Raw genomic sequence first — 13,981 nt, forward strand, 5'->3', positions numbered from 1 at the left:
CTGCGTGCGGGCTTTCTCTAGTTGCAGCGAGTGGGGGCTACTCTTCGTTGTGGTGCACGGGCTTCTCATTGCAGTGGCTTCTCTTGTTGCGGAGCATGGGCTCTAGGTGCGCGGGCTTCAGTAGTTGTAGCACACGGGCTCAGGAGTTGTGGCTCGCGGGCTCTAGAGCACAGGCTCAGTAGTTGTGGCGCACGGGCGGAGCTGCTCCACGGCATGTGGGATCTTCCCGGACCAGGGCTCAAATCTGTGTCCCCTGCATTGGCAGGCGGATTCTTAACCACTGCACCCCAGGGAAGTCCCATATGTACTTTTAATGGTACTTGTTTCCTGCTTTTTGAACCACATTTTTATTTTGCACTGGGCCCTGCAAATTATACTCAACATTTACATCAAAGTGGTTCTGTTAGGATTAATCTGTGGGTATACCATAAAGGCCTGGTAATCAGTTTCTGATTGTATTTCGATATTATATCTTTGATAGAACTACGTTATCAACGGTGTAATAAACCTATAATAAGATAACTAATAAAGGAGCTATTTCTTCCCATTTATGACATTATAACCCTTCATAACTTGGTCTTATTTCATTAAGCTAAAAGGATTAGCATTGCCAGGAAAACATCACATGAAAAATGTGATGGGCACAGCAAGGACTGCTAATTCATATTAAAAGTCAGACATGTAAAAAAAATCCATCAAAACCAAAATAAGTTTCCTTCAAGGGTGGGGTATATTCCAACAAGTTTCAGCTGAGATCAGGTTTCTCAGGCGTGGTACTCTGACATTTAGTTGTGAGGGCTGTCCTGTGCACTACAGGATGTTTAGCAGCATCCCTGGCCTCTACCCAAGAGATGCCAGTAGCACCCTCCCTCCAATCGTAACAGTTAAAAATATCTCCAGACATTGCAAATATACCCTGGGGGGCAAACCTGCCCCCGTAAGAACCACTGGCTTAGATGGACAAATGAGATGGGTAGTAAAGTGCCGTATAGCTCTTGAGAGCATCACATTCACTTCCCTACCCTCCAATGCCTAAATATCATAAACACAGACTCCCTCCAACTAAGATCAACAAATACAAGCGACATGGATACAGGAAAACTAAAGAATTCTTTTATTTAGTGAAAAAAGAGTGGGCAAATGACAGACAGCTCACATACTGCTAAACAGGATAAAAAGGGAAAGAAAAAGAGTAGAGACATCATAGTGATGGATTTTCACAAAAGGTGACAGATTTAAACTACAGAGCAAGGGGATATTTATAAGCGAGATGTCAAGGTATTAGTGACCAATCTATATCCAATTAGGTTTTCTCTAAGCTCAAGAACATTTAAAACCTCAGACTTAAATTTTAACTCTAGACGTGACAATTGTAAGCACACCACTTCAGTCTCTTAAAACTTCTAAGTGCTGCTCCTGGGTAAATATCTTTTTCTAATATTATTTCCCCACCCCAACATATAGAATATAACATTTCATGTTCCAGTAGTAATCACACACAGGATTAAAAACCCAACTGGCCAAGAAAGCGTTATTCTTTCTATGAAGCGTTCTTTACAAAAGAAAAATGAAAGGGGTGGACATTGGTACCTTTTTTTTTTTGCGGTACGCAGGCCTCTCACTGTTGTGGCCTCTCCCGTTGCGGAGCACAGGCTCCGGATGCGCAGGCTCAGCGGCCATGGCTCACGGGCCCAGCCGTGGAATCTTCCCGGACTGGGGCGTGAACCCGCGTCCCCTGCATCAGCAGGTGGACTCTCAACCACTGCGCCACCAGGGAAGCCCCATTGGTACAATTCTTGCTGAAAAACAGCAAGAGTAATACCAAACCACCCTGCTTACTATAGAAAAGGCACGGCTCGCAGAACCAAGTATACAGGCTACAGCAGTAGAATACCCATCGCGAAAGGGCTGGCAACATTAAACACTGTACACAGGTCTGTGTCTCTGGGTCAGGCTAGCGCATGCCCAGGATCTGTCTGCTTTTCAGTTGGTAAGTTTTTTCAATGTCTGACAGGGCTTGAGCGCGAAGCTGAGCAGCATGAAGCCTTTTTTTCAGGTCCTTGCACTTGGATTTGAAGGTGAGCTGATTCTCAGAATTCTCACTCCTCATGACATTCTCCTTACTCTCCCCACTGAAATGAACTTTCTTCTTCATTATCGAGGATGTAAGATCAAAAAGTTCTTTAGAAAAAAAAAGAAAAAGGTTTTTGAGTTTCATGAACAGGAGATGAACTCCTCCATACTTATCAAACTTACCAAAATATTTATTGTCAGTTTGCATGTGAAATCTGGGTACCTGTTTATTCTCTCTGGGATAGAAGTGTTAAACAAAATTCAACCGAGCAAATATTAAAGATCTTACTGGCTTTATTCAACGATTCATGAATCGGGCAGCACCCCATCCAGAAGACAGAAAGGAGTTCTAAGGAGCTGTACAAAAGGAAAGGCTTTTATAGGTAGAAGGGGGCAGGACCAGGAAGTTATACCAGCAAAGGGGGGATTGTCTGTGGCAAGGTCACCGTCCTTTAGGGGACAGCAGGGGTCTATCAGGCAGATGACCTCACTAGTGATGACCAGGTAATTCCAGATTAACTGGTTTAAGATTCCATTCCTGAGAGAGGCTGAAACTGAAAGTAAGTTAGGTATTAAGTCCTGATTTGGTGATATTTGGTGACCAGTGACTCCATTTTGGATCTGTTGTCTCTTTTTTAACAGGTTAGGGGCATGAGGTTGGCAGAAATCAATCAGCCTTTTAATCTGTAGCCAAAACTCAAGGAACCTATGTTTTATTCTCTCACAATCAACATTCCTCTTAAGGTTAAATGCACTGAGGATTATGGGCCACAATATAAAACTTCTGGAAACCCATGTTATTTATCTCTAAGCTTGAAAGCAAGTGCCATTCTACCTAGAACACAATTCTTCCAGAAAAGTACGGAAGCAGAAGCTCTTTTTCATAGCGAGCACCTACAGTTTTGGCTAAATACTTAAGAACACATTTTAAAGCAGCTTAACTGACCAGAAACTTCTTCCAAAAAGAACCTAAGCAAGATTCAGCATGGTAAAAGTAAATCGAGTTAACAGTGAGTGAACTGTACTTTTAACATGAAAAAAATAATAATCTACCTAAAGTGGCTACACTATTAGGAACTGACAACTATCTGGGGGTTGGGGGCTTGAAGGTTTGAATTCTAAAATCTTTTTGTTTTTCCTTTGCGTTCATTTAAAGGAAATACGTTCAAATATTTACTGAGCTCACTGTATGGGTCGGTGTGGACCAAACAAAGGCCCTATTGTGGTAGGAGGAGATAGACCATAAACAAATAAACAAGCCCACATGAGGAATACTTGAGGATGGTATGTGCTGTGAAGGAAATGAACACGGAGAGAGGGAGACAGAGGTGCTGGGGGTGTTGGCAGTGATGAAGCTGCATAATAAGTGACTTCTGAGCAGAGACCTGATGAAAGTGAGGAAGTAAGAAGTCACGTGACTATCTAGAGATGAATGTTCCAGTCCAAAGAAATGGAGACGCCCTGAGGGAGGAGCAGGCTGCACAGAGAAACGCTGCCCTCCGACTGTCCCAACTTCCTATTTCATACACTGCTTCTCTGCAAAGCATTTTAGGAGATTGCTTTTAGGCCTCAACTCCGTTGTTTCAAATAGATCCACCTTTATTACCACAAACACCTATACATTTGTAAACAGACAGTGTCAACTGTAAATCCTACTAATAAGACAGTTTTATAAGAAAGTGTTTAAAAAAAGAATTAGTATTTCACTAAACAGACTAAGTAGAGCTTTTAAAAAGATGCTGTTGCTTACTGTCATGATCTCAATTTATTTGTTTTCCTCATGTCTGAATTCTATAGCCCAAGGATGGGGAGAGGATATTTCCAACTGTCTTGAGTTCACAAGGGCACCCCCTCCCCACCGCTTTGTTGCTTTTCTTAGGGCTCTGACATGCTCAGTACTTTAAAACACCTCCTACCCACATTGGACACATTCCCACAGCTCATTTTAAGTCTTTGCCGTGATTCACATACCGGTAGATTCTTCTACCTACGTGTCCTACGAAGTGAAACATCATCCTTCGCCAGCTCTTCTCACCCTTTGCTCAAAGACTCTCAGGGCAAGATGTAAATAAACTCTTTGACTGGGAGAGCCGTCCCCAACAGGACCTTCCATATAATTCTCGGCAACGGGCTTGATGCATGACACTTACCCAGATAAAAATTCCTCCTCACTCTATCACAGTAATCATGATTTAAGTCTAGTTTATCTTTATGGATGGCAGTGTGGAATCTAAGAGAAGCTGAAATAAATATTATAAAAATACTGAAATGGTAGATAGCAATATTGAGAAAAACGAGATTTACTTCCATCACTGGTTTCATTTGTTTCCATCACGTATTACAGAGCATATGCAGGTATTAAGCAGTCACACTTTGACATACACGTTTCAACTGGAACGGGTCTTAGCAAAGATCCAAAAGTGATGGCCTATTCTACAGTTGGCTTATCACACCTTTTAAGCCATACTTTCTATGAAGGATGTGGCAAATATGAGTTGGTCGTGTGGTAATAGTAAAATGCTAGGATTTTCACTTGAAAATGGAGAGAAATGTAGAGTTTTGAAAATATACCCAGAGAAAAACCTGAAAGGCACAGCATTTTTTTAAAATGAACTAGTTTTTAAAAATAAATATCAAATACTGAACACAGTTTGATAAAGCAAATAAAACCGAAGATGAAATCATCCTGACTCATTGCCTCATGTCTCTGATCACAGTTAAGTCAGTCATTGCTAAAACACAATTTTTATCTCCACTGAAATGCACATATTCAATTCACTCCATCATAAAATTCAAGACTCTGGAAATTTAAAGGGCTGCCAAAGCCACCTTCGGGGCAACGCTGGTGCCCGTTTCCTCATTTGTGGCACCAACTTCTGTTCTCTGAGCTGGTTCTCATACCTGGACCACCTGCCAGAGACAGGAACTTCTGGTCCTTCAGCAGGCTGTAATTCCTCAACAGACTTTCTGCTCTGGCCAGCTTGTTCTCTGCCAGTCTCTCACGAACACAAAGCTCACGTTCCTTCTCTTTAAGAAAGAAATGGAACGAGAAAGAAAGAAATTAACAAGTGGCATAAACAATTCACATTTGGTAATCTTACTGCTTTTCCTTATCGCTAAGGCTAACAGCCTGACCTCCGATGAGTCATGTTTTGTGAAGGGTTTCCTACTGTATACTCCAGCCAACCGGACTGTTCCCGTTTCATAATGCTGTGTGGTTAGTATGTTGTATGTTGTCTTAGGTTTTCTCCTAAGGACTGGCTTAAGCACAAGGACAAAGTCAGCTTCAACCTTTGGTTGTGATTTGTGGGAATAACTCATGGGGGAAAACAAAGAGCTACTGCCATCCCTGCTCTCCGCGGAGAAGGGGCAACAGTTCATTTTCCGGGCGTTACCCGGCTGCGGTACAAACCCTTCTCCCTCTGGGTGAATGACAGCACCCAAATAGAAGGGAAAAAACCACAGCTCAGTTAGGTGGTACTAACAAAGGCTATTATTTATTCATGGCCCAGCATTCAGAGAGTTCAGATTTCAGCTGCTTTGTGAAATTACAAAACACTCGGGAAAGTTTTAATGAAAAGTTTTTGGTTGTTTGTTTTTTGTGGGTTTTGTTTTTTTTTTTAAAGAATTCTTTTGACAGAAGAGACAAAGATTTTCAGGTAAGCACAGGCTGTACCTCCCACAGACAGCGTATCTCACAGTACTAGACAATTATCATTAGGAAGTAAAACATTAACAAACGCATTTAGATGCTTTGTAAGTACGTTTAAATAGAAAAACACTTATGAAGTCTGCATTGGCATTGAGCTGCAGAAGCGAGATTGGGTGAGCCATGAGGGGGGAAGGAGACAGTCGCAGCCCGTCTCTTCCCTCGATGTCAAAATGCAGAGCTGCACTGCTGCTGCTGCCTTGCAGAATCCTAAAACCTGGGTAGCAGCTCTCACTTTAGTGGAGTAGACAGAGTTTCAACATCAAAAACTCATTAGCACCCAGTCCGTCAATACCCATCAGAGTATTTAAATATCTTGTACCAAATGCTCTGTGGAACTGCCCAAATACATCTAGTCTTACACACTGTAGGATTTCAGACCTGGGCTGTGTTGGAGCAGTGTATCAGAAGGGAGAAGCGCTGGCAAATTCTAAGACCTTCTTTACAATGGGAAACCTCAGGGTCCATATATTAAGAAAGATAAAGAAAAGAGTGACTCTACAGTACAGTGTGATGGCTACTGTGCTGGGCTGTCACAGTTAGGGCCCAACAATGTGACGACAACAGCTGATCTCAGAGAAAGGCTCAACGTGAAGGTGCAGCAAGCTTGATATGCATATCTTGGTTTCGCAAGTATTTATAAAAACCTTCTAATAGAACACAGACATGAGATCCTCTGTTCAGATAGATTTTCACATACATTAGAATAAGCTTCCTGGAGCTCTCTGTGCTTCACCCCCACTCAGACTTACGCTCCAGGTTTTCTTCCCTTGCTCTGAGGGCTCGCTCCCGCTCCTGTAACTGTATTTCCTTCAGTTTCAGCTCACTCAATACAGGGCTGGAGTCCTGCAACTTTCCTGGTTCTAATCGCCGCCCTCTTCTCTCAGGATTTCTCCTTTGCTCTTCTGCAACCAAGTCTGCTATCAAAGGATTCTCAAGAATTTCTTCAACAGAAGGTCGATGGTAATCCTGGGGAAAAAATATTCGGTGTTACAGGCACACTACATAATGGACTACTCATCCTGAAAGAGCAGTTACATTTAAAACAGCATATATTGTAGAGCTGATTCACTTTGTTACACAGCAGAAACTAACACACCATTGTAAAGCAATTATACCCCAATAAAGATGTTTAAAAAAATAAATAAATAAATAAAAATAAATAAATAAAACAGCATATATTTCCAAGGCAAAAGAAAGGACTCCTTTACAGATGGGTCTTTTCTTTTCTTACTTGCGCAGCATTATAGTTCAACATCTGTATATACTACAGAGTGATCACCACCACAAGTTCAGTTACCATCCATCACCATGCAACTGACCCCCTTCGCCCATTTTGCCCATTCCCCCCCGCCCCAACACACACACATGGGTCTTAAACACCTGAAAAATAAGTTCACTGGTGGCTTTAACTCATGAGGTTCTGGGTCCACAAAGTAATGCAGATTTTAACTTACCTTTGTTCCCCTTTTAACCTAAGAAGGCTCAATCCCTGTGCTGTGCTGGGTAGCATTGCTAGGGTCGGTCTGTTTCAGGGCACGTACTGCCCTTGCATCTCCAAACTACATTAAGCAGGGTGCTCTCTCACCGACCTTCAATCCTGTTACTTCACCTGCATCCTTCCTTCTCTTTGAACTCCCATGGCATTTAACTCTATTCTTACACAGCCTGATCCCTAGGACATCTCCCTCCCCATCCCACTGCCAGATTTTTTTCTACATAATCTCTTTATTTCCCCTCTACTCTTTTTAGTCAGCCCTCCCCCACGATTTCCATCTCTAATGATCTCTAATCTCTCAGAGCTAGAGGCAGAGTAATAAGGTATTATTCCTGGCCCCTTCCTGTACCACCTGCCACTTTGAGGTAGGCAAGGACAAGGGGAACTGAGGATTTGGATCCTTATTGCAATCTCTCCTTGCTACCAACCATCTGTTAGCATGGCAGAGTGGGAGGAGACACAAAGAAAGCACAGAAGGCAGGCCTGCAATGTGCCAAGGATACATGTTTTCACTCGTGGTAACAGTAGATTTAGCTAAAGAAATATATTTAATGTTTCTTTAGACTCATTGCTCCACGAGAGGATACACTGCAAAACTTAGCTGAGAGATGGAAACATACAGTATATCATCTTATAAACTTTACCTTTAAATTTAACATCCTTGTAATAATGTCATTTAATTCATCAGAGTAACGATATGGAATTCGCCTGAATTTGCCTTCTCTGATCTTCCCAGCTAGTTCTTTCTGGTTGAAAGCTGTAAATGGAGGCCTGGGGGAAAAAATTTTTTTTTAAATGTAAAAATGAAAATATATAAGAAGAAGCAAACCAAAAGCAGAGTTTAAGGTCCAGTTTGTATTTATGTTTCTACTTCTGGGATCTTCTTCTGTAGCTAAGTTTCCCAACCTTGGTACTACTGACATTTGGAGCCATATGATTCTGTTATTGGGACTGTCCTGTGCATTGTTTAGTATGTTTTGCAGCATCACTGACCTCTGTCCATTAGATGCCAGTAGCTATCCCTAGTTGTGACAACTAAAACGTCTCCAGACATTGTCAAATGTCCCATGGGAGGCAAAACTGGGGGGCAAAATTCCCCTTCGTTGGTTGAGAACCACTGCTCTACAGAATACTTTAGAAGGGAAAAAACAGAAAGAAAAAAGGGAAAGAATCAGAACTCTTTCCTGTCCAAACCCTAGACTGCTTCTCTAGATCTTTATTTCATTTTTTCCATAGGCTTGACCTATATGCTCTCCCCTTGAGCTAAGCTCAGTCTAACAGAGAAACATCTAACCAGGTTAGAAGCTTGAACAAGTCTAGATCCAGCCTCAGGGATTATATTATTAATTTGTAAATAATTTTTTTTAACCTGTCCATCTACCTTAATTTTAACCCACGGTATGATTCTTTCAGACTTGAATGTGCATGGATGCTCAAAAAGCTGAACCTGGTGAAAGGTGACAAATCTCTCTAAGTGTAAACCTCAGACTAAAAATCTGTCTTCATTATACTTACATTAATGCACACAGTTCATACAGCAAGCAACCTAGTGACCAGATATCTGACTTCTCATTGTAGGACATGTGATTCATTTGCTCCTTAAGGGGGAAAAAAAAAAAGGTAAGAAAATAGGAGTTTAAAGTTCATTTTGTTTTAAAACTTATAAAATTAGTCCTGGGACAAAAATGGAACCTTAAAGTTTGGTAATATTCACTCAAGGAAAAGAAGGGAACAAATTTTATATTATAAATATTTTATATCTATAACAAAAATTTCAAATACAAAAGGCTGATTACTCTTACATTAGATCTTGTATCATAACAACAAAAAGATGGTACTTTATACTTTATATTCAAATTTATAATGGAAAAAAGGCAATGATCTTATCCTAATACACTTTGTCATATATAATTCATTCACTTATTTTTCATTCGCAAATATTTATTATGTTACTACAGGCAAGGCACTGGCAAGTTAAAGGTGAACATGAGATAGCTCTACCTTCTACCCTCAAAGAATTCATAATCTAGAAACTCCATTTTAAAAGGACCAGAGAAAATTCTAGAATAACATCTAGCCCACATTTAAATGAATATAGACATAAATGGCTAATTGAATCATTCATTTATATATTTTTCCCTTAGTCCACTTATATACCACAGTAGTAAGTAATATTCTCACTTCCTATTTTAATTGTTTGCCTTTCTTCCACACGTACAGTAACAACAGTCCACCATGGCTCTTATTCTCAACAGAGGGCACAGAGGCAAGTACTGTACTGAAATCTTCAGAAGTCTTCTTCGTAATTTAAAGTCCAACAGGGGAGTCTGGTACCACTTCCTGACAATCCCATAGGGAAGGCTAAACTGATCTATTTACAAGGGCAGGGCGGAACAGGAACAAAAGAATTGTGCAGGTTTCAATTTTTCCAAGAACCACCTCTGGATAATTTTCCTTTATATCAAAGGCTTTCTATTTGGAATCTGCTCCAGTGAGTAAACGACACTGCTCTGGCCATGTCTAATCTGAGTCAAAAACAAAATCACTGGGCTTCCCTGGTGGCGCAGTGGTTGAGAGTCCGCCTGCCAATGCAGGGGACGCGGGTTCGTGCCCCGGTCCGGGAGGATCCCACATGCCGTGGAGCGGCTGGGCCCATGAGCCATGGCTGCTGAGCCTGCGCGTCCGGAGCCTGTGCTCTGCAATGGGAGAGGCCACAACAGTGAGAGGCCTGCGTACCGCAAAAAAAAAAAAAAAAAAAAAATCACTAATTTACAAAGTTTTATACTGTAGTCAGATTGGTTAACATAACTAAAAAAGACTGAGAAAATCCTGAAAATGTTTGTAACAGCTAAAAAAATAAATCTCTCTCCATCTTTATCTGCTCATCTTTCATATACAACACATTGGTGCTATCAATTATTGATTCTTTTCAAAACTCACTAGAGAGCCATAAACAGTTCATACCCTTTGACCCAGAAATTTCATTTCAAGAGCTAAACACCAAGGAAATAACCAAAAAGGAAGAAAGAATAATTCATACAAAAACATGCATAGCAGTGCTCTTTAGAATGGTGAGACATTTTGGAAACAAAATATTCAGCAACTGAGGAAACAGGTAAATCGGTGGGCTCTGCAGCTGCACTGTAGGAAAAGGCAATAAAAAAAGAATAAGTACAAAAAGTTAACACCGCAAAAATATGTTGTCAAAAGCGAGTGAGCCTCCTGAGCCCTGAATCTCCATGCACAAGAATCATCTAGAAGGTCTGTTAAAATACAAAGTCCAAAATAAAAAGTGGTGGAGGACAAACAAAGAAAAAAACAGTTGAGTGCAAAGACCTGTCCAGAGATCCAAATTCACTGGATTTGGGGCTCAGGACTCTGCATTTTAAACGATCACCCCAGATGAGTTCCAGCTGGTGTCCAGGACCTATGGCACTTTGGGAAGTGCTGCTCTTGAGGGCAGAGACAAAACCTATCTCATCTTTGTGATCCCAGAGCTTAGCACTTGGTAGTCATTCAATGAAAGCTTGATTTATATTGCTAATACAGGAACTTAATGGTCTGGTGATCCATTTGGAAAAATATAAATTTAAAATAAAACAGTATTGTTAATTCTTGGCTATTGGATATTACTAAACAAACAAAAAGTTGAGTGTTTAGCATTAAGATGTTTAAAAAGCATCTAAATTCTGAAATACTTACAGGAGACATATAATAAGGTGTGCCAACAAATGTTTTTGCAAAACTCGTATCGTGGTTTAATATCCTAGCTAACCCAAAGTCTCCAAGCTTAACGTTTTGCTTGCCATCCAGGAAAACATTGGCTGGTTTCAGATCCCGATGCAGCACAGTATGACCACCATCACTTCGTCTGTGACATTCCTTTAGGGCCAGAGTCAACTGAGTCATCACTCGAAGAACAAACTCTTCATCCAAGTATTGCCTGAAATCAAAGCAGTAATATAGCCTATAACTTCTGAATAAAACCATAACAAAGATGGGATGATGTGAATTATATAGTTTTCAAAGTGTACACATAGGGAAATAAATTGATATGAAATATGGGTGCTGACGTACCAGGGATTTTCTAAAGTACCGTGGACCCACCAAACAAACACCAGAAGACTCTTCCGCATTACTAAGTACTCTGTCCCTGATCTTAATACAGGATGCTTAACAGAAGCAAAACTAGGCCCATTTAAGAGATTTTACCTTTCCTTGGTCCCCTTTGTAATTGCACTAGCCAGGTCCCCTCCTTCACAATATTCCATTACAATGTACAGTGTTGTGTTGGTTCGGTCAATAATTCTATCATAGTATTGGACGATATTTGGATGCTTCAGCTCACGAAGTAAATTCACTTCAGAAACAAGCATGTGTTTCTCAGCTTCTGTCATGGAGCCATAGTCCAGTTCCTTCCAAACTAAGATCTGAAATAAAAATTTCCAAGGCACAAATAAACTCATTATACTCAAAACCTTTTTAAAAACTTTTAAAAATTACTTCTCTAGTAAGTAGATCATACAGTGACATCATCTAATGTAGTTCAATGAACCTAAGGACCCCTGAGTTTACTTCCATAATCTTCCCCCAATTTTTCAGCAGTAAATGATGCAACAGAGAGTGACGAGGTACATTAGACCTCCCCCAACCCCCTAACCTCCGTTGCTTAGTCAAAGCTGGTCAAAGCTGGGGCAGAGGTAGTCAAAGTCCTCGAGCATTCCAAGTCAAGATTTCCAAGGTAAGAGAACTTAGTAAAGGTCCTTCCGTCAGAGCCAATTTCCTCTCCATTGTTTCTTTGTGTAAAGTCTACCTACACACCTTGGGAAATCTGAATCCAACAATCCGAATAATGGGTATTTTAAATGAATTCTGACTACAAGACATAAAAATTCGACGTGCTGATGGTCATGACCGAGAGGGCTCTTCTTCTCTAAAAACAGCTCAGGAGGGCTTCCCTGGTGGCGCAGTGGTTGGGAGTCTGCCTGCCGATGCAGGGGACACGGGTTCGTACCCCAGTCCGGGAGGATCCCACATGCCGCGGAGCGGCTGGGCCCGTGAGCCATGGCCGCTGAGCCTGAGCGTCCGGAGCCTGTGCTCCGCGACGGGAGAGGCCACAACAGTGAAAGGCCCGAGTACCGCAAAAAAAAAAAACAGCTCAGGAGTCAGCTAGCTGTCACCAACTGAAGGCCCTTAGCAGGTCAAATTGGGAAAAAGGAAGAAAATGGAAGAGAAAGGAAAAAAGATGTTAAAAATATATATGCCTATAACATAAATATATAAAAATGCGCAATCTCATGTAAATAGCAAAGCGGTGTTATGTATTTGACAATATTCTATTTGGCACACTCTATTAATTTTATTTAAAGATTAAGGACAGATTCACAAATGAAAAATAAAAAGGAAAAAGGGACACAGTTTCCCATCCCTTGAGAGACCCAGGACCGACACAGACCTGAGGGGAGATGGCTAACTCTTCTGAGCGCCCTGCTTTCCAGACGCACAGCCCCAGGCCCCTCGCTTCCCTTCGGCGGCAGAGGGCGCGCCCCCCGCAGTTTGCACAACCGCGGCGGGGGCGGAGACAGGCACCGAGCCCGCGCTCACCTTGCCATCGCTCTTCCTCCGGATCTTCTGGCAGCGGCCGTAGGAGCCCGTGCCAATGGTGTACAGCACCTCGTAGTCCTCCGCCCGAGTCGGCATGGCCAGACCCGCGCAGGACACCTGAACGTCGCACCACCGTCGCGGATATGCAGCCACCGAGTCGGAGACCTCAAGCCACAGCGCCAGGCCGCCCCAGTCTCCAGCCCAGTTTAACCGTCGCGGGCCCCCGCCTCGCAGTCTATTGGCCAGCGGTAAGGCCGCTTCGCCTCTCTGATTGGCTAAGAAGAACACAACACCCTGGGCATCTTGGGAAAAGTGTATCGCTAGGCAACCGCGTCGGCGTCGGTGTCGGCGTCTGCTTCCGACGTCTCGGGAGAAAGGGGCGGAGCTAAAACCAAAGAGAGGGCGGGGCACAGAAAGCCGCAGTGACAGGCGGTTCCCCGCCACCCTGTTCCTCTGGCTGAGGCCGCGAAGGCAACCGAAGTCCAGAGCGCTCTTCAGACTTTTCTGCTCACTGCCTCAACCAGCTACCTTTGCACTCTGACCGCTCACACAACCCATTCTCTGTACGCGCCCTCCTCTCTCAGGTTCCTGTACCCTGAGCCCGGGGCAGGGTTACGCTAAAGTCTGGGTGAGAACTGAGTACAGAGATGAAAAGGACTGTCTCTCCCTGAAGGGTGCGCAAGTAAGTGCTGACAGTGCTGCGGGACTGTGTACAGTGCTTGCGGGACAAGCACTTTACATGTATTGTAAAGTAATAAAGCAGGAATTGGCGTTATTTCCGATGAGGAAATGGAAGCACAGGAAGGTTATAGTATTTGCTTAGTTCCAACATCCAGGAAGAGAAGAATAAATGCAAAAACAGTGGATACTCATAGTAATGATTTAAAGTTCACACATAACTTTAGGATGTAGTCCTCATAGAGAGACTATATCTTTGAACACCAAACTTAGAGGCCTGTTTAACATGCAGAGGGTGTGTACAAAACCTCAGGGTGCAATATGGAAGTCCCTGATGTTTTGGAATACCCAGGAGAATATGGTGGCTCTAAGGCAGAGAGAGGTTTACCTTTAAGACTCCTACAAATTTTTTTTTTTAT

General features: G+C 42.3%; 1 protein-coding gene across 1 annotated transcript; it reads right to left on the reverse strand.

Annotated features, from left to right (window-relative positions):
* Positions 1 to 1,091: 1,091 nt before the first annotated feature.
* Positions 1,092 to 13,106, reverse strand: NEK2 (NIMA related kinase 2). Its single transcript, XM_022593284.3, has 8 exons — positions 12,885 to 13,106; positions 11,493 to 11,710; positions 10,983 to 11,223; positions 8,796 to 8,878; positions 7,925 to 8,051; positions 6,535 to 6,751; positions 4,975 to 5,100; positions 1,092 to 2,181 (listed from the first exon to the last, which is right to left on the reverse strand). The coding sequence occupies exons 1-8, from the start codon at positions 12,978 to 12,980 to the stop codon at positions 1,955 to 1,957; spliced, it is 1,335 nt and encodes a 444-aa protein (XP_022448992.1). The 5' UTR covers positions 12,981 to 13,106; the 3' UTR covers positions 1,092 to 1,954.
* Between the last annotated feature and the right edge of the window lie 875 nt (positions 13,107 to 13,981).

Source organism: Delphinapterus leucas, chromosome 1 (genome assembly GCF_059928025.1).
Source record: "Delphinapterus leucas isolate spDelLeu-1000000601 "Yukka" chromosome 1, BTC_Dleu_Yukka2, whole genome shotgun sequence".
Lineage (NCBI taxonomy): Eukaryota > Metazoa > Chordata > Mammalia > Artiodactyla > Monodontidae > Delphinapterus > Delphinapterus leucas.

Coding starts and splice junctions, on each gene's coding strand:
- NEK2 (XM_022593284.3), bottom strand. CDS start 12,980: ATGCCGACTCGGGCGGAGGACTACGAGGTGCTGTACACCATTGGCACG. Junction 8,052..8,795: donor TATGAACTGTGTGCATTAAT/GTAAGTATAATG, acceptor TTTTTCCCCCAG/GCCTCCATTTACAGCTTTCA. Junction 6,752..7,924: donor CAAGGATGTTAAATTTAAAG/GTAAAGTTTATA, acceptor TTTTTTCCCCAG/GATTACCATCGACCTTCTGT.